At 45.5% G+C, this 19,618-nt stretch overlaps 1 protein-coding gene across 1 annotated transcript in view; it reads left to right on the top strand.

The window, feature by feature from the left end:
- TTC17 (tetratricopeptide repeat domain 17) overlaps window positions 1–8,636 on the top strand; it is a 135,892-nt gene extending 127,256 nt beyond the window's left edge. Inside the window, exons 22-24 of the mRNA XM_006896754.1 lie at window positions 4,555–4,674; window positions 6,186–6,329; window positions 8,467–8,636. Of these exons, the coding sequence (XP_006896816.1) occupies window positions 4,555–4,674; window positions 6,186–6,329; window positions 8,467–8,598 (396 nt within the window). The 3' untranslated portion in view covers window positions 8,599–8,636. The remainder of the gene's footprint in view (window positions 1–4,554; window positions 4,675–6,185; window positions 6,330–8,466) is intronic.
- Window positions 8,637–19,618: the final 10,982 nt, after the last annotated feature.

Genomic DNA, 19,618 nt, shown 5'->3' with positions numbered 1-19,618 from the left:
ATTATTTACCTTTATCTTGTTGTGGTGCTCAAGTATTTCATAAATTCTGGATATAAGTCCCTTATCTGATATGTTATTACCGAATACTTTTCCCAGTCAGTGGCTTCCCTTTTTACCCTACTGGAGAAGTTTAGGGGAAGACATCAGACTAGCTTCAAATTCTTCTACAATCATCTTCTAGGCCAAAAGGTAGTGAACCAAACTATTCAAGAATAAAAAGAATGAACCATGGTTCTATATCCATCCAAGCTGCCCTTTGGGTATGAAAGTTGAAGGCATACTGGTTATAGCATACACAGTTGGAAAGAATATTCCTCCCATGAGCACTGCTTGAGGAAAGTTCTAGAAGGTGAACTTCAGCTAGCCAGGAGATAATTGGAGAAACCACATAAAAAGGTAGCATCAGTGATCAGTTAATATATGCCACTAAAAAGCCAGTATAAAACAAAGGCCAGGAAATAAAAACACAGATCAGAATACAAATGCAATATGCCCTGACTTTGGAGCACTCATTACATTGGAAGGAAGAGAAGATGAGAGCAGATTGTCTCCTCTGTAATGACTTTAAGCCAGAGACCATCAATCAAGTGGTAAATGAAATAGATATGAACATCCATGATTATAATTAAATTAAGTATTGGAATTTTGTATATGGCAATGGTAACACCTCAGCAAGGAAAAGATGAATTATGCATTAAGTATTATTGAGACAAGGGTAGCCATCTGGAAAAAAATTAAGTTGTTTCATATCTTTTCTTTTACACTAGGTTAAATTTAAGATGGAGCAAACATTTTTAATGTGAAAGGTGGAATTATAAAAGTTCTGCAAAAAGACATGACAACATTCCTTGACAGCATTTTTATGAGGGTGGTCTAACTCTGACTAAAATTCCAAATATTTGAAATGAGTTCGTAAACTCAACTGTAATGAAATCAAAACCTTTGACATCACACAAAATGCTGAATATTGAAAGGCAAACTTCAGACTAGGGAGAAGGATCTGGAAATCATACCACCAATGTAAGACTGATCTCTTCATATGCAAAGAACTTTTTAAGTAGATAAGATTTGAACCACAGATAACCATTGCCAACTGTTAGGACCAAGAAAGAAAAAAATAGATGTTCCCAGATAGAAAGAGGAGGTCCGGATGGGAAATGTAAAACAAAGTCCAGATTTCTTTAAAAAAAATTAAAATAAAATAAAGATAGGTACCACATCACCTGATAGAAAATGAAACAAAATATATGAACAGATGCTTCACAGAAAAGAATTCAATTACATGGACTGCAGCCTTCATTATGAAGAAAACTAAGATTCTTACCACTGAGCCAATTGGCAGCATCATGATAGACAGTAAAGAGATTGAGATTGTTAACAGCTTCAGTTTGCTTAGCTCTACAATCAACACTCTTGGTACCAGCAGTCAGGATATCAAAAGACAAATTGCATTGGGAGAATCTGTCAGAGACCTCTTTTGAGGACTGAATGGCAGTGATATCATTTTGGAGTCTAAGGTGCACCTGATCCAGGCCCTGGTCTTTGAAATTACCTGTTATGTATCAGAGAGCTGGAACATGACTAGGAATGATAGAAGGAGAATTGATGCCTTTGAGTTGTGGTATTGGAGAATAGAAGCAGGTTTGACCTAGAGAGCATGAAAAACCAGGCTGCTCCTTGGATGCATTGATTCTGAATCTCTGTCTGACATATATTTGGACATGTTGCAAGGAGGGACCAGTCCTTGGAGAGAGACATCATTATTGGAAGGGTGGAGGGACAGTGCAAGAGAGGAAGACCCTACGTGAGATGGATTGAATCAGTAACAGGGATAATGGAAGTAGGTGTGTCAGAGAAGTAGGTTGTCTCAGGACAGAGCAGGGTTCAGAACTGTAGTATATTGGGTCATTATGTCTAGCAAGCGACTCAACAGCACATAACAATAACAACAATAAGGGAAATGCAGAATTAAACCACATTTTCCACTAACAGATTAACAAATATCCAAGAATTTAATAACACAATGTGAGGAGACTGGAAGGGAACAGAAACTCATGTTTCTAGGAGAAGATTAAATTGTTACAATCCAGGGGCATATGGGGGTGGGAGGAGCTTCTTAAGGAGCCACAGGCGTCAAATGGCCTAACATCACACAGAAAGATCATTCAGCATCCTAGCTTGCTGAGTAGCATCTGTGGTCTTGAAACTTGTGAATGTCCATCTACAATGAAGTGCTGCACCTCCAGAGTAAAAGAGAAAGAAGGAAACCAAAGTGTTGTAGAAATTAAATTGTAGGCACAACGTCACCTCCTCTGGAGACCAGAAGAACTAGATGACACTCAGCTACCACTGGCAACTGCTGGGACCAGGAACAGAGAAGATGGTCCCAGATAGAATGGGGAGTTAGTGGGCAGGAAATGTAGAACAAACCCAGATTCCTTACAAGAAAAAAAGCCTGGCTTACCAGACTAATAGAGACTAAAGGAACCCTTGTAGACTATCACCCTGAGATAACCTTTAAACTTGGAATTCAGACCACTTCCAGAGGTTACCTATCAACCAGATGACAGAGGCTCATAAAATAAAATCAGCCGTGAATATCCTTCTGAACGTTGATCTGAATGGGATCTATTGTTGTTGATTGCCTTCAAGTCAAGCACGACTCATAGCAACCCCATGATCAATAGGCCTGAAGCTCCTCTACAACCATCGACATTTATCAAAGTTCATAGAGTATCCAGAGACATGTTATTTAGGAAGTGGATGCCACTCCTGCTTCCAAATCTGCTATAGTATGTTATTGTTGTTACGTACCATTGAGTTGCCTACAATGTATAGCAACCCTGTGTACAGCCGCTCTGAACCCATCCCTGTCCTGAGCCAGTCTCACTAATTCTGACACACCAGCCCCCATTGTCCCAGTTACTGAATCAGTCCATCTCATCCGGGGTCTTCTGCTCCTGCACTATCCGTCCATGCTTCCGAGCATGATGTCCTCCAAAGAACCTTCTCTCCTGGCCATGTGCCCAAAGTCAGTGAGGCAGAGCTTCAAAATCCTAGCCTCCAAATAAAATTTTGGTTTCACCCTCTCCAAGGCAGACTGATTTGTTTTCTTGGCAGTCCATGGTATGTTCAAGACACTTCTCCAGCACCACAACTCGAAGGCATCAATTCTGTCATCCTTAGTCATTGTCCAACTCTCTGAAGCATAACAAATAATTGAGAAGACCATGGCCTGGATTAGGGGCACCTTTGTAACTAGACTGACATCGTTTCTCTTCAGCACTCTGTGTACTTATGCAGGGGTGTTTTCCCACCTTATATATTACCACATACCCCATGGTTCAACTTTCAGCCAAATGACATCCCTGTAAGGTGAACAGAAATACCAAGGAGTATAGAAATACACTCCTTCGAGCAATAAAGTGTATGAGATTTAAAATGTTGCCTTTGCTAAGCAGTGAAACTGAGAAGGTGGCAAAGAAGGAAGGATGGAGATGATAAACCCAAGGAAGAAGTGGGGAGAGTGCTGTTCCATGGTGGCCGTAATGTAAAATGTGCATAAAATGCTGCATGAAAAGCAGTTTGCCCTGTTCACCCAAATCACAGTACAAAGTTTAAAGAAAAAATGATGGGGAGAGGCAGAGGGAGGAATAGCCATCAACAGTAATCTAGTTAAATAATGGTATATCCACCCAAGGCAAAATTACTCAGCTGTTCAAAAAAAGAATAAGAATGATCTCTCCACGCTGATGGAGGAAGAGCTCCATGGGACGTTACTCAGAAGAGGCAAGTGCCGGAGCGTGCTGCCTTGACAGAGTCTGTGTCACATGTCACAAAGCAGCCCCGAGAGCTCAGTGGGTTGCATGTTGGGGTCAGCCACGTGGACCCACCAGTCTTCAGGAGAAAAAGTTTCCTCCTGTTAGGACATACAGCCTTGGGAATCTAATGGAGGAGCCTGTCAACGCAAAGGTGGCTCTGAGAGGTTTTGCTTCATCTAGTCTTGTTTTTGTTGTGGGCATATGAAAACAATGGAGCATGGCAGTCTATTTGTATCAGTTTATATAAAGCACAAAGAGTTTCTGGAAAGATAGATGAGAAAATTGCACTGAATAAGTGAAGACGATGGTGAGAGAGACTGTCCATTGGATAGCCTTGTCTGCTCCCTGCTCGAAAAGTGACATAAACTTCAATTTAAGAAGAATGCAGAGCCGCCTCTGCATTTCCTCTCGAGGGTGCAAGGTCCACCCCATGTTTGGGTTGGAACTTTCTAAGAACCCTATCCTTATTTTTGACCTTAAATATCAAGAATGTGGACATCAAGGGTTAATTCTGCCTCTTAGTATTTTGGTGGCTTTGCGCAGGGCACTTAACCTTGCCGAGCTGTTGTTTCTTCGTCTTGTAAAGAGGCTCTAATAGCGTTAGGAGGATTGGTGACCAGCAGAACGCTGGCCCTTCGTAAGTGTGGAGTGAAATGACTGCTCAGGCTGCTGTCTGGTGTCCTTGGGGAGCCTGTGACTGAACGCCCGGCCTCAGCTGACTGTTGCTTTGCAGAACCAGACATCCTGGGTGCTTTCCAGCATGGCCGCCCTCTACTGGCGAGTGAAAGGCCACGGAAAGAAGGCCATTGACTGCCTCCGCCAGGCCCTCCACTACGCTCCGCACCAGGTGAAGGTGAGTGTGGCTCAGGCTGTAAGTTCCTGTCCCTAATACCTTCCCGTTGTCCAGTGATTTCCTCAGCCAGTAAGAAGGTGGGAGAAGGTAGCAAACTGGGCCCGGGAAACGTATAACCAAAAAGCCTGTGGGCTCTGCCCATTGTCCGGCCTTCCCACCCTCAGCACTTTGGAACATGGGGGAAGGTCTTGGAGTTCCCTGTAAGATACAAGTCCTTTTATACCTGTTCCACTGTCCTCAGAGCCGCCAAAGTGCAAAGAAGTACTGGCTGGCCGAGCGGACTCTCTGAAACCATTCTGGGTTAGCTTAGCCCGTGGGCATGGATGCCTGGTGTACATGTTTGGCTTGGACTCCATTCTTGAATTTGCTTCCACAGAACTCAGAAGGCAGGTTTCCATTTCTGCAGATACATTGATCAGTTCTTGGTCTTTGTGCAGCTACAACTTTACTTCAAAAAATGAAAGAGAAGAAGAAGAAAGAGATACAGCAGTGTACATCATCAGTTTCCTCCCAAAAGTCAGTTACTGTTATGAGAGCCAAGAGTGTGCAATTTTTAACAGCCATTTGTGTCCACACATAGTGAATTTTGCTTTAATGTAGTTCTTGTACTTCCGAAAGGTGATGTCTTTGTTAGACAGCAGCCTTTGCTGTCCAGTGTCTTAGAACCCTAAACATAGCTCTATCCCTTCCTAGCTTTGTGACCCTAAACAAGTGATCGAACCTCCTTGGTATCCTCTAATGATTTCCCCAGTTCAGGGAAAGATAGATCCTTTTCTTCTGCTGCTTTCATGTCTCCTGTGGAACCCAGCACAATGCTGTATTGGAAGCAGACAGGGAAGAAACATTTGTGGGAATAACAGTGTTGCTACTTACTCAGTCTGTCACTCTGTACTCCGTGCTTCTAGGTGGTGAGTTGAAGCTGAAAGACTCTGTAGGTGAGAGGTCGGCACCTTTTTCTTTAAAGAAGCAGGACACAGTAGTTCAGGCTCTGTATAGCAGGTGCTTGCTGTTACAGCTACTCGGTTATGCCATTCGAGGACAAATGTCGCACAGACACTGCCTTGTCCTGGTTAAACTTTAGAGAAGCAGGCCATGGGCGGGTTGGGCTGTGGGCGATCGTTTGCTAAGCCCCACTCTAGATGAAGCGGTGGTCCAGCCAACGTACCTGTGACAGGGCTCCTCATAGTGGGGGTTGTGCACAGGACTTTCTATTGCCGATCTTCAGTGATGAGGACCTACCACCAGAATACGCGTCCAGTGCATCATTCAGCACATTATTTACATCAGCTGACATTGTTGGAGGTTTTTTTTTTAAAAGGCTGCCTCGATAAAAGAAAGAATGCACTGATTTCTATCTTGGTGTAAGTCCTGTGTCTAACAGAGATGACCCTTTGAGCTGTATCACTGTGCGGTTTCAGAGCAAACACCTGTCGCATTTGTTATGATCACAGAAGCCAAGAATGAACGCTGAAGAAGTTTCCACTCTTTTTTCCTTCTCTCCATTCTCCCAGGACGTGCCCCTGGTTAGCCTGGCCAACATTCTGCACAATGCCAAGCTCTGGAATGATGCCATCGTAGTAGCCAGCATGGCCGTGGAGATCGCACCGCACTTTGCTGTGAACCACTTCACGCTGGGCAATGTCTACGTAGCAATGGTGAGACTGGGGGTGTGAGAACAGCGTCTCTTAGTGGGACCTCCTCCTACACTGCAGACCTGTCCCGGCTACATCCATTCCCTTTATTCCTGGGAGTTCTGTGTCTAAAAGAGCTAACTATACAAAGGGTGTATTTTCTAGATAAAGAGTCTGAGAGTTTTAAGAATAATGAATGAGGCGAGCTCTGGTGGCCTAGTGGCAAGAAACTGTACTGCAGTCCCAGAGGTGAGCGGTTCAAATCCACCAGATGCTGTGCTTTAGGAGGGACAATCTCCTTCTGTACCAGTCAGATCCAATTTGATGGTACATACACAAAAAAATAAAAAAGGGGGAAAAAATGAATGAGAAGGGAAATGAGAATGTGTAAAAGAGAGGAGGTGGGTAGAAATTAAAAAGAAAAGGAAGGGGGAAAACACATTAACATCACCAGTATTTGCAGCCAGATAGTTCCTGACCAAGGTAGCTCTACTGGCTTAATGGTAAGGAGTTGCGCTGCCAACTCAAACACTGGCAGTTCAAATCCACCAGCTGTTCCATGGGAGGAAGATAGCCAGTCTCTTCCCTTATGATTTATAGCCTCTGAGAACCTGCTGGAGAATCAGCTGTGAGCTGGTTCAACAACACACAAAAACAGCTGTTGACTTTAGTGCTGTCACACTTACACAATTTTTTGGACACATCTATTTAGACATCTAAACCTCCCTTTTCACTCTGCCTCGACACACAGCGTGCTCTCGTTTCCAGGTGTCTCTTGTCAGCGCATTCACGATGCCGTCTGTGTTTTTGTCATGCCGTGTTTTCACATTGTTTTGTAATTTTTTGTTTAAAAAAAAAAAAAGAAGTGTGTTTCTCCCTCTAAACTGAGAGCTCCTTAGGAAAAAGGCTCCTCTTCATCTTCCTCGTCCCAGCTCTTCACACACTGGTTGGCCCATAGTAGGTGCTTACCACATGTCTGATGCATGATGACACACCACCAGCTTCCTGGGATGCTCTTTCCAAAGAAGATGCAAAGCCGTTACCCAGATCTCCCATTCTTTCAAAAAATAAGAAATGCTTTCAGAACTGAAAGTCCGAGGGAGCATCCCAAAGCTTTCAAAAACAATTTTCACCAGGAATCATACCATGCACTTTCTCTCGGGTGGGTAGACCCTGAATGAGGGTCTCAGACTGTGAGCTTGCCTTGACTTCAAAGACATTAGGTGTCATCTGGCCAGATGGGGACTGCTGAGTGTTCAGGCTCCTCCCCTCTGCCTTCTTAAATGGAAGACCCAATTCTGGGTCCCAGTTAATGAGAGATTCCCCCCCCCCCATGGATGCAAGATTTTCTCTCTTTTGACTAGTCAGAGTAATTTTACTAATCAGTTTAAGCTCTTTGAAAGTTTTCATCTAGGAGGAAAAAGAAATACCTTAAGTATGGCAACAATCATTTCCCCTCCATGTTAATATTTTTATGTGCTAAGGATAATTTTAAAACTTGCTTAAAATTTACAAGTCACTTCCATCTGTCCAGCTACAGTAGAAAACTCAGGCCAATGTGTCATGAGCCCTGTCTGGTTCTAGAGGTTTCTGTGAGGATTTAATAAACCATTTTGTAAAAGCACCTAACAGTGCCTGGCACACAGTAGATTCTTGGTAATGGGGGTGGGGGGCAGTGTGTGAATGCGAGGTGCCGTCAGGTCCTCGTAGTCAGCCTCCTAGTGAGCCTGTTTACACAAGTGGAGGCCTTGCCTGGCCCTGTGCCATCCCCACAATCGCCCTGTGCTCGGGCCTGCTTATTGGCATCACTGTAGCAATCCTTGTTCTTAAGGGTTTTCCTCTCTTTCACCGACCCTCCACCTTTCCAGGCATGTCCTTCTCCGAGGGCTGTGTCCTCCCGGTAACAGGCCCAAAGTCTGTTCTTACTTATTGCTGCTGCGGGGTCGCACCTTTCTCAGGGTTGCTCTCTTTCCTTTGACTCTTCAGCTCAGCCCGTGCTTCTCTTTGTGACCTTGGACCCTAAGTTTCCTCCCAGGCCTCAAAGTTTTACTCAGAAATGAAGATCTATTGAGAAACACGGCACGATTATCACTAGCTTTTGGGGTCACAGTGTACATTCAGCCTGATGGTCTCCTCACCGTTATCCCTTGTCCCCCCGCAGGAGGAGTTTGAAAAAGCACTGGTGTGGTATGAATCGACCTTGAAGCTGCAGCCTGAGTTTGTCCCAGCGAAGAACCGAATCCAGACCATCCAATGTCACTTAATGCTCAAGAAGGGACGACGCTCAACCTAGTTGCACCCCCTTCCCTCCCTCTCTTTTTCTCATGCTCTTAAAAGAAAAGATTAAGAAACCAATCGCTGTCTGTACCTACTTTTAATGATGTGTGTGAAGAGATAACCGAGTGAGACCTAATAACAGAACTTTTCAAATTGTGGGAATTGGTTGACTTTTTGTTTTATTTTAAAGTTCCTCCTTTCCTCACCCATCCCCAGAAGAGGCATCTTCACAAACACAAATTCCTTAGAAGGAAAATGCAGCTTAAAGATACTGTGTAAATACCGAGCCAAGACATCTCTGGAGCTCTGCTCTGCTCCCCAAAACCTCGAGGCCTGTAGGGCTCCTCTCAGTGGTCCAGCCAGCCGCCCCGTCTCCAGAGGCGCGCGCCCCCCGCATTGCACACGCCCTGCTTACCATAGCTCCGTTGTCAGTGGGAATACACGCAAGCCCACTTGGTACCAGTCAGTGGGAAGCGATGTCTGCACTCCCCCCATTAGATCTCCGCGCTTGGCCTCAGCCTTGTTCGTTCCATGCTGCTTTTACAAACTCTCCGAGGTAGTGTGTAGGGGAGGATGGGGAAACTGAGCTTAAAAACAAAATAGCTACAACAGCAAATGCTCTTAGGTTCATCTGACCTTTGTAATGTTATTTATGTTGGGGAGGGAGGGGGGCCAAGAAGGGGAAATCAGCAGCGTAACAACATCTATATCATTTGTATTTTAATTGCAAAACACAAGGAAACCAATAAGTTAAAATCCTATGTAACAGGTTTATATATAATAGAATATGTATGTTTGAAGCCCTCTATAACTGAGTCTATGATTTTACTAATTCTTTGTTCACTGTGTTACCCATCTTGGAGGAAGGTGTGAGTGGCAGCTCCCTCTCTCGAGGCTTTCCGACTTACTCCTCGCGGGAGAGCGGCGAGCCAGGGCTGAGTGTTTCTGCAAAACTTCTCCCTGTGGTCCCAGGAGAATCAGAAGCTCCAGACATTTGGGAATCTTTAAGGGCACATTCTGAGAACCAAAAGAAAATAAAAGTTGTCTGAGCAAAATGAGTCTGTTGTATTGGTGGTGGTTTTCTGGGTGGGTGGGGGTGTGTGTGTTTCTTTAGAACTGATGTGGAAGCCTGCCTGTAACTCTGGTCAGGTGGCCCCGAGTCTTAGGGTATCATCGTCTATCAGTCCTCTACAGTAGCAAGGTGAGGGAGGAGCATTTCCTTGCTAGGTTCCCTGACTGATGAATTTAGTTGCCTGACACATTTGACCAGGAAAGATCCAGAGCAAATATTCAGGGTATGTAATTGACCTTCCCTGAAAAGGACCAAGAATCTAAGCCACAAAGATGTGTGTGTGTGTGTGTGTGTGTGTGTCCATCCATGTCTCCTCCCCTCACCCTCAGCACTAGCCACATGTCTCCTCCCCTCACCCTCAGCACTAGCCAAAGACCCTGAAGCTCATCCAAGGAATTTCATCAGGAATCCTGGAGAGTCATCTCAGGACCAAGATGAGCGTGCATGCCTTCTGGCATGAGGTTCCGTGGCAGACAGGCGTTCCACAGACTTTACTAGATACTCAAACATGGACTCACTGAACTTGGAGCATTTGATCCTGGTACAACTGACATTTCTTAAAAGAAATAAGCCGTCAGACATACCTGTGGGTGCTCTTATAATTTATGAAGCTAAAAAAAAAAAAACCCAACAGCCAAACCTTTCACATTCATTGCCTTTGAGTCAGAACCATCTCATCACTGGGCCTTCGTTTAGTTTCCAAGGGTAGGGAATTGCCCGTCTGTCTCCCAAGGAGCCACTGTGGATTCAAACTGCCTGAGAGGTGCCACCTTCGAGATAGCACAGCTCCTACAGACACTACCAGAGTTTCATCAGATGGACTGTAGTTTTGCGTACAGTGTGCCCACATAAATAATGGGGATGGCACACACAGAAAGCTAGCTTGTGCCATTTGCAGAAACTGTTGTGCGTGATATCTGTGGCCTGCGGCATTTTGAGAATAGCTAGCTCGTTGGTTACTGAATAAAGTGGGCTGAGGGCGGGGGGAATCCCTTTAAAATTCTGTGTGTGGGGGTGTAGTTCTTTTGCTTAACCTCTCCGCATTCAGTGCTTAGGTTTTCCTGAATCCTGTCTTTGGGTTTTCATGTATGAACAGTGAAATGCATTCTGCTGTGAAGTGCTAGGAATTTTGACAAACACAATGGATCCTGCAGCTGCCACCACAAACAATAAACTCGGACCACCCCCGAAAGGCTCACCTGGCCTGTGTGATGGTACTTAATATTGGAAGGGAGGGGAGACAGAGAGGGGAGCTCAGCAATGTACATCTATGTCATCTGTACTTTGAATACAAAACACCAGAGAACTTAGAAGATTAAGTCCTGTCACTTGCTCACCCACTGCCCTGAGTGGGAACTGACTCGTAGTTGACCTTCCAACCAGTTTTCAGAGGCTGTAAATTACATGGGAGAAGATAACCTGTATTTCTTCCGTGGAGCAGTTGGTGGATTCGAACCACCAGAGAGATGCTGCTTTTTGGATTAGCAGCACAACTTCTTAAGAACCGGGCCACCAGAGCACCCTGAAGCCCTAGGTAAATGACTGAAAGAAGTATGTATATTCTTGGCAGTAAAGCCTCCCCCACCTTAACCCTTGCCAGCCTAGGTTTTGTTCCCTGTCCCTAGTCTGTGCTTTTATTCCCCCCCCATAATGACATACAAATAGAATTATACAGAATCAAGAGTTTTGAGTCCTATTTCTTTCATTTAACATAATACACATAATGTTGTGTGAATAACCAGTTAGTTCTTACTTCTTGCTCAAAAGTATTCCACTCTTTATTTGCCCATTAGAAGACACTGCTCTGGGAGGTTATTTGTGGACCTGCTATAGACACTGAGAGGTAGGTTTTGTGCGCTGCAGTTTCCATGTCTCTGTAGAAGCTATTGAGCCACCATTTCCCTGCTGGGACCTCTGGGAAGTGGGAATAGCCAAGTCCACGTGGAGGCAGCTTCAAATCTGTCTTTATACCCAAGTGTGAGGAAGAGACAGGTACAAATATGATCCACAGAAAGGGAAAGGAAAGAGCATGGCTTTTATTTTAAACCTCTTACTACTGTATTCTAATGAATGTTTACAGAGCAGATTGATATCCTGTTCAACTGTTCATGCATTATTTTATGACATTGATTACGGTCCCCACCTCATTCCTCTTCCCACTCTGTCTTTAAAGGGGGCTCTGGTGGCCTAGTGGTAAGAAGCTGCACTGCAATGTCTAAGGCGTGTGGGCCAAATCCTCCAGCTGCTCTGTGGGACGTGATTGATGCCCCTGAAAACTCACTACAGGGTCAGTTATGGGTCGATTCTGACTTGACGGTGCACAACCACTCTGTGTCTATGAGTCTTGTGTCCATTCAGTCTTCACTCCCTCTGCTTTCTGAGCTTTCTCCCTGGACAAATAGTTGATTCCTGGACAAATAATTTCTTGGAAATGCCTGGTAATTGCTTCCAGCATTCTAGATGGTCTCCTCGCAGATGCAGTTTCAAAATATGGTGGGAAGCCACAATGAATTGATCAGATTGGTGCCTCTTTACAGTCATGTGAGAGCCCAGGGTTACCATCATGATAGTGACAGTCCCAGGCCGGTTATGTATCCCGAACCTGCCTGGCAGCTCCCCTGACATGTTGCTACCTTCTTGTTGTTAGGTGCCATTGAGTCAAGTACAACCCAGAGTGGCCCTACGAACAACAGAGCTGAATCCTGTCTTATTCCGTGCCATCTTCACACTTCCTGACATATTAGATCCCACTGAAGCAGTCACTGTGTCAATCCACCTGGTCGAGGGTCTTCCTCCCTTTTGCCAACCCTCTGCCTTCCCAAGCATCATGTCCCTCTTCGAGGAATAGCCTCTCCTAGCAACATGCCCAAAGTATGTGAGGTGAAGTCTTATCATCTTTGCCTCCAAGCAGCACTCTGGCTGCACTTTCTCCAGGACATATTTTTTTTTGTTCTTGTGGCAGTCTATGGGGTGTTAAGTGCTCTTCTCCAACATGACAGCTCAAAGGCATGAATTCTTGTTCTGTCATCCTTATTCAATGTCCAGCACTCAGACACACAGCAAGTGATTGAAAAGACAATGGCCTGAATCAGATGCACCTTAGTTCTCAAACTGACATCACTGCTCCTCAATAATTTGGAAAGGTCCCTGACTACAGACTTACCCAGTGCAATACATCTCCATGATTTCCTAACTGCTGGAGCAAAGGTGTTATGTTAGTTGTGGGTCCACATAACCACATAAGATGAAGTTGTTGACAGTTCCAATCTTTTCTCCATCTATCATGATGTTGCAGGTAGGTCCAGTGGAAACAACGTTTGTTTCCTTGATGCTCGGACTGTTCATGTAATCCATCTTGAAGGCTGTATTCTTTGATCTTCTCCAACAAGTGCTTCAAGTCCTCCTCACTTTCAACAAGCAAGGTTTTATCATGTCCATATAACTCAGGTTATTGTTGTGGTTACTAACTGAGACAAAGTCCTGACTACCACCAGATGAAGACAATGATCCCTGCTTGCTGGGAGGAGCACCAGGGACCAAGTGTCCTGGAAGTCAGGGTCTCGTCTGTTCCATGCTCACAGAGAAATGGCCTCACTTACCCACTTCCAGGACAGATTCCACCACCGCCCCCAGACTTTTGTTCGCACAGTGAAGACTTAGCTCCTGCACTGATCCCTTTACAGTCAGCTATGTCTGCCTCCTTGAGCCCCACATTGGATTCAGCACACCTGACTTCAAATCCTACCCTGCCCTTGACTGGCCACACACAAGGGCTAGAGCAAGCCACTGAACACTGAGAAGACCTTCTCAGTGAAAGAAATAAGGATAAGAACGACTCTTCACAGGCCAGGTGTGAGCATTAAAGGGATAAAGAATTTAAAGCACTTAGCACAGCATAAGGGAGTGTTCGCTGTCGGCCTTGTCTCTGTGCTGTAAGAGCTGGGTGGTTCTAAGGGATTTTTAATATAAGACCCAGCTCCACTCGTGCCTGGCACATCCTCCAGTCAGCCCACTCCCACACTCCTCACCTCGCTCAGGCTTCTCCCCAGCACGTATGCCCTCTTCCTGACCCCCAATTCCCACCCTTCTAGGCTCCTGTGCCCCAGTAACTGCTACATTGGCTGCTGTCTTCTCTGATACTTGTAACTTCTCACGTTCACTGAGGCAGGGAAGGTGTGCACATGGAGTTTAGAGACAGCGCCTACTGTGTCTCACGCTCGTTCCAGGTGTTGCACACTGGAGAAAGTGCATTTGGACCTCACAGTAATTCAGCGCTGTGCTCAACGCATTGCTGCTCCGTCAGAACCGACACATAGCTGACCCTCCAGCGGGGTTTTGAGAGGATCTAAGTAGAGTCAAACTTCCTTCGGGTTAACAGAGAAGTCTACGGGCTACACCACAAGAGCACCCCATCCACTAGTGTGGGTGCTGTAATTGTTCCTGTATTAACAGTGGAAAGACAGAAAACCAAGATGAATCTGCATGGTATTCACAGTGAATTAGGGCCCTATCTTCCAGCAGGCAGAAGTTCAAGGTTCTGATTTCTACCTTCACCATGAAGAGTTTCACTTTCTCCTCAGCACTATCCCTGGTGGACAAGAACTTTCTCGTCTGTGCCAAACCCCTGGTTCCCTGGCTTTCGATTCACACACAGCCCGGTTCTAACTCTTAGTCATCTGTGAGGCCAATCTCCTGCACCAGTATGATCCTCGGACCACATTCCCTAAGGGATGCTCAGGTCCTGTGGGGAGATCAAGGAGCCTGGTGGTGTAGTGGTTAAAATGATTGGCTGCTGCAGGGCACAGATGAGGGAGTCCGCTTCTCTGAAGACTTGCAGCCTCAGTCACATCATGGGGAAGCTCGGACCTGTCCTGTGAGGTTGTGGGAGTTGGAATCAACGAGGTGGCAGTGGGTCTGGTTTAAGCCTGAGTGGAAGTGTCGTGTGGTACACCTTCCCCTTCCACTGCTGCTCCCTGGAGCTCAGCAGTCTTTATTTAGCAAAATATTTTGAAGATTATTTTATTCTATCTTTGTGTATATTGGGGTTGGAGATTGGGCGAGCTCTATCTGCCATCATATTTGGAAGCTCAAGGAAGGTAGTTTTACGCTACACATGCCCTTTCCCCCAGCAACCCTGGAATCTTTCCCAGCGGCTGGGAGCGGGAGGCATTAATGTCTGTATGAGCAGCACTGCTACTGATAGACCTAAATTGTGTCCTTCATAAGAGCTGAAAGAGAAAGAGCCTTCAGATCTGGTACAGAAGAGTTGTTGGTAAGCTCTGTGGAGTCGAGTATGGCTTACAGTGACTCTCTGAACAACAGATCTGAACTATGTCCTCCTATCCTGTGCCATCTTTACCCTCAACACATTTGAGTCCATCGCCACAGACACTCCATCCATCTCGTTTAGGGTCTTCCTCTCCTTCCCTGACACTCCACCTTTCCAAGCATAATGTCCCTTTCCAAGGATCAGCTTTTCCTTACAACAAGTCCAATATATGTGACATAAGGTTTTACCATCGGTATGGAGAAAGGTTACAGCCCTGACATACACATTTTCTGATTTTAAACCAGCTTTATTATTATTATTATTATTATTATTATCAATTTTAATGAAAATTTACAGAGACTTTGATTTCCATTCATTCATTGTTGCACTTTTCTCCCTGTCCAACCTCCCCCCCCCCACCTTATCTGATTTTAAACCATACAGTGTTTCCTTGCTCTGTTTGGACAATAGTTACTTGGTCTAGGTATAGATTTTGTATAAACATAATTAAGTGTTCTGCAATTCCCATAGTCATAGTTTATTGTGAGCCACACAGTTAAATGCCTTTGCATAGTTAATAAAACACAGATGGACATTCTTCTGATATTCTCTGTTTTCAGCCGAGATCCCTCTGACATCAGTAATAATATACCTAGTGTCATGGCCCAAATGGAAGAATAGACTTCCATTGTGATTCAATTTCACTGAAGAGAAGACTTCCATTGTGATTCAAGTTCACCTCTCTAGAGTTACGCCTATGCGCACTGATCTAGACCCTCTGCACATACGTATAGCACAGGAAGCCCAGCTTCTCTGGAAATTCCTAGCTCCTTGAGGGAGGGCACTTTTTATGCTTTCTTAAATGTTATTTTTCTTTTTTACCTTTTACGCTTTGAAAGCAGGCCCAAGCTACAGTTGAAAGTGGGAATCTGGCGTATCCTTAGCACATCTTGAGTTTGTAAAGCACGGCAAGCAGGAGCCGGGACTTTTCTGTGAAGCCTTCTAGAAGAGTTCTGAGGATGTGTTCAGTCACAGTTCTCTGTCTATCCAGGTCCATGGACAGGAGCTGCTCTAGGATGAGGCTGTGAAGATGCGGTCCAGATGGTGGCCAGGCACCAGCAGTGCCATGGATCAGGGGTCGGGCTGACTTCTGCCCATTGCTCTCCAAATCCTGCAGGTGGCAGCTGGACACAAGGCTGAGGATCTGAGGACCAAACTCAGTGACTAAAGGAAGGACACCCTGCAGGACTCCAGGGGCCTTAGGAGCAAAGGTGGTCGGTGGTCACAATCTGATGATGACAGAGAATGGAGAGGGGAAAGGAAAGGTGAATGCATGAGAGAGAGAGAGAGAGAGAGTGAGAGAGAGAGAGAGAAACACGCTGTCTGGAATGGTAGCCATGAACTGCTTTTGACTACTTACATTTAGGTCTATTCAAAGGAAAGAAAAAGAAACCTAAAAATAAAACAAGGCTTTTTAAGCCCCATCTCACATACTTTGGGCACATTGCCAGGAGGGTCCAGTCCTTAGAGATGGACATTATACTTAAAGGATCAGCAGTGCAGGAGAGGAAGACCCTGGATGAGATAGGCAGTGCTGGTGGCAATGAGGGTAGGTGAGTCAGAGACGGTGGGGTTAGTGCTGGATAAGGCAGAGGTGGGGCTGTGGTTCACAGGGTCATTACTAGCTATAGTCAGCTTGACAGCAGCCACGTAACAACAATAATATCAGAAATTCCGCATCTTTGTTGGACGAGCCACATTTCAAGTGCTGTTGTTGTTGTTGTTGTCATGTGCCATCGAGTCGCTTGCGACTCATAGCGACCCTATGTACAACAGCCCTAAACTCTGCTCTGTCCTGTGCCAATCGCACCGTCTCTGACACTCCCATCCCAATTATCCCAGTCACTGAATCAATATACCTCATAGAGGGCCTTCCTCTCCTGCGCTGTCCCTCCACCTTCCCAAGCATGATGTCCCTCTCCAAGGACCAGTCTCTCCTCACAACATGTCCAAAGTATGTTAGATGGAGCCTCAGAATCCTTGCCTCCAAGGAGCCACCCGGTTTAACCCTTTCCAGGACAAATCTGTTTGTTTTCCTAGCAGTCCATGGTATTCTCAATACTCTTCTCCAGCACCACAGCTCAAAGGCATCAATTCTCCTTCTATCCTCCTTGGTCATTGTCCAACTCTCTGATGCATAACAAGTGATTGTGAAGACCATAGCCTGTATCAGACACACCTTAGTCTCCAGAGAGACACCATTGCTCTTCAGTACTTTGGAGAGGTCCCTAACAGCAGACTTTCCCATGGCAATGCACCTTTTAATTTCCTGGCTGCTGGTGCCAAGACTGTTGACTACAGAGCCAAGCAAACTAAAGCTGTGTACAATCTCAATCTCTTCACCATCCATCCTGATGCTGCCAATTGGTCCAGTGGTGAGAATCTTTGTCTTCTTGACATTGAGCCTCAATCCATACGGAAGGCTGCAGTCCTTGACCCTCTGCAGCAGGTGCTTCAGGTCCTCTTCAGTTTCAGCAAGCAGGGTTGTGTCATCCGCATAACGCAGGTTGCTGATAAATCACCCACCAATCTTGACCCCACATTTCTCCTCATAGAGCCCAGCCTCCCGGATAATCTGTTCTGCATATAGGTTGAAAAGGTATGGAGATAGGATGCATCCCTGGCATACGCCCTTCCCAATTTTGAACCATGCAGTGTTCCCTTGCTCTGTTCTGACGACTGCCTCCTGGTCCAAGTATAAGTTTTGCATTAGAACGATCAAGTGTTCTGGGATTCCCATTCTTCTCAGAGTCAGCCACAGTTTGTTATGATGTACACAGTCAAATGCCTTTGCATAGTCAATGAAACACAGATAGACATTCCTCTGGTATTCCCTGCTTTCAGCCAAGATCCATCTAACATCAGCTGCACACCACCTAAATGTGGCATCTACATTGAAATGTTTTCATCTTCACAGGAAGCTGCATGGCACAGCAAAGCTCTGTCTGCAACCACAAATACACCCCATGCAGACCCGAAACAGAGTGTAATGGAGCTCGTCCCTGGAGGGGATGCCCCAGAGAACATCCACTCAGAAGTGTCCAAAGCATGGACCCTTGGCGTTGATAGATCTCTCCTCACCTCCACCCCGTTGCTATTTCTCCCTAAGCCTGGATGCGAGTTGGGGCTTAGGGTACCTGATGAAGTTGGGTATGAAGTGGTACAAGGCCCTGGCTCTTTTGATTAAGAGGAGAATGCATGCACAGTGTGATGATGGCCAGATGCAGCCCCCCCTGCCCCCCCCTCCCCGCAGTCCTCAGTGTCACCTCCACCTAGGACACCCTTTTGCTCACACCTTCTTATCAGGGAGGACTGTGCCAGAGCTGCTGGGGCCTGTCCACATCCTTTCAGCTTCCGCTCTACATGTTCAAGACTAATGACCCTGAACCCTGGGACTCAGCTAAGGGCTTTGTTCTAGTTGTGGGAAAATGTTTGGCTCTTGTACAGGCTAGAAATTCTGGAGTTAGTGCCCCCAGAAGCAGCCCTCCGCCACCAGCAGATGGGAGGCTGGCGGTTAACTACACCCTTGAGCGGGTTCACTCTGAAGCTGCTTTTACACTTCCTCCCAGAATCCTCTGGGGGACTGAGCTTCAGTGGTCCCGAGGGGCAAGTGGCATGATAGGACACCCTTCACTGCCTTTCTCCCTCTCCCTGACTCCCCCTTTCTTTCAGATCATTTCCCAAATAAGTAACTTATACATGAATTCTCATCTTTCAGTTTTCTTCCTATGATAAGAGTTGATACAATATGCAAAGCTGTTTATGCCTCAGTTTTATTTTTCTCAGAGTATATTCCAAACAGTAGAATAGCTGGGTTATGTGGAATTTCTACGTTCAGCTTTCTGAGGAAATGCCAAACTGCTTCCAGAGTGGTTGTACCACTTTACAATCCCACCAACAGTGTATGAGAGTTCCTATCTCTCCACATCTTCTCCAATATGTATTGCTGGCTGTCTTGTTAAACTTTGCCACTGCCACTGGGGTGAGATGGTATCTCATTGTGGTTTTGCTTTGCATCTCTCTTATTGCCAGTGCTTTTGAGGATTTCTTCATGTGTCTTTTGGCCATTCAACTGTCCTCCTCTGTGAAAAGTCTTTCCCTGTCTTTTGACCATTTTGTAATTGAGTTCTCAGCCCTGTAGGATTCTGTCAACTTTTGTTATGACACTCTTGTCTGGGAGACTTGTATACTAATGTTCATAGCGGCCTTACTCACAAAAACTGGAAACAGCCCAAATGTCCAACCACAATCAAATGGATTGAGAAACTGTGGTACATTCACACAATGGAATACTATGCAGCACTCAGGAGCAATGATTTAGAAAATTACTCAACAACTTGAGAGGGACTGGAGATCATTGTGCTGAATGAACTAACTCTGTCTCGTAAGGACAAATACTGCATAAGATCATTATTGCAGAAATAAATAACTAGTAAAACGTGTACGAGGACCTAAGGTGGGGAAGGTGGGAGCAGAGAGGTGAGGATGGGCAAGGGGGAAATCACAGGGTCACACAGGTTGGTGGGTGGAGGGAGGGGGTAAAGGAAATGGGAAATATCCAGCAGTGGTAATGGTGGGGCGTAGTTCAGTGGGGATTAATTTTACAAAACACAATGAATGGGAATGATTGTATGA

Source organism: Elephantulus edwardii, unplaced genomic scaffold (assembly GCF_000299155.1).
Source record: "Elephantulus edwardii isolate Elephantulus edwardi_28Jun2011 unplaced genomic scaffold, EleEdw1.0 scaffold00189, whole genome shotgun sequence".
Classification (NCBI taxonomy): Eukaryota; Metazoa; Chordata; class Mammalia; order Macroscelidea; family Macroscelididae; genus Elephantulus; species Elephantulus edwardii.
Note: the sequence above shows the minus strand (reverse complement) of the source record. Positions and strands in the feature narration are given on the sequence as shown.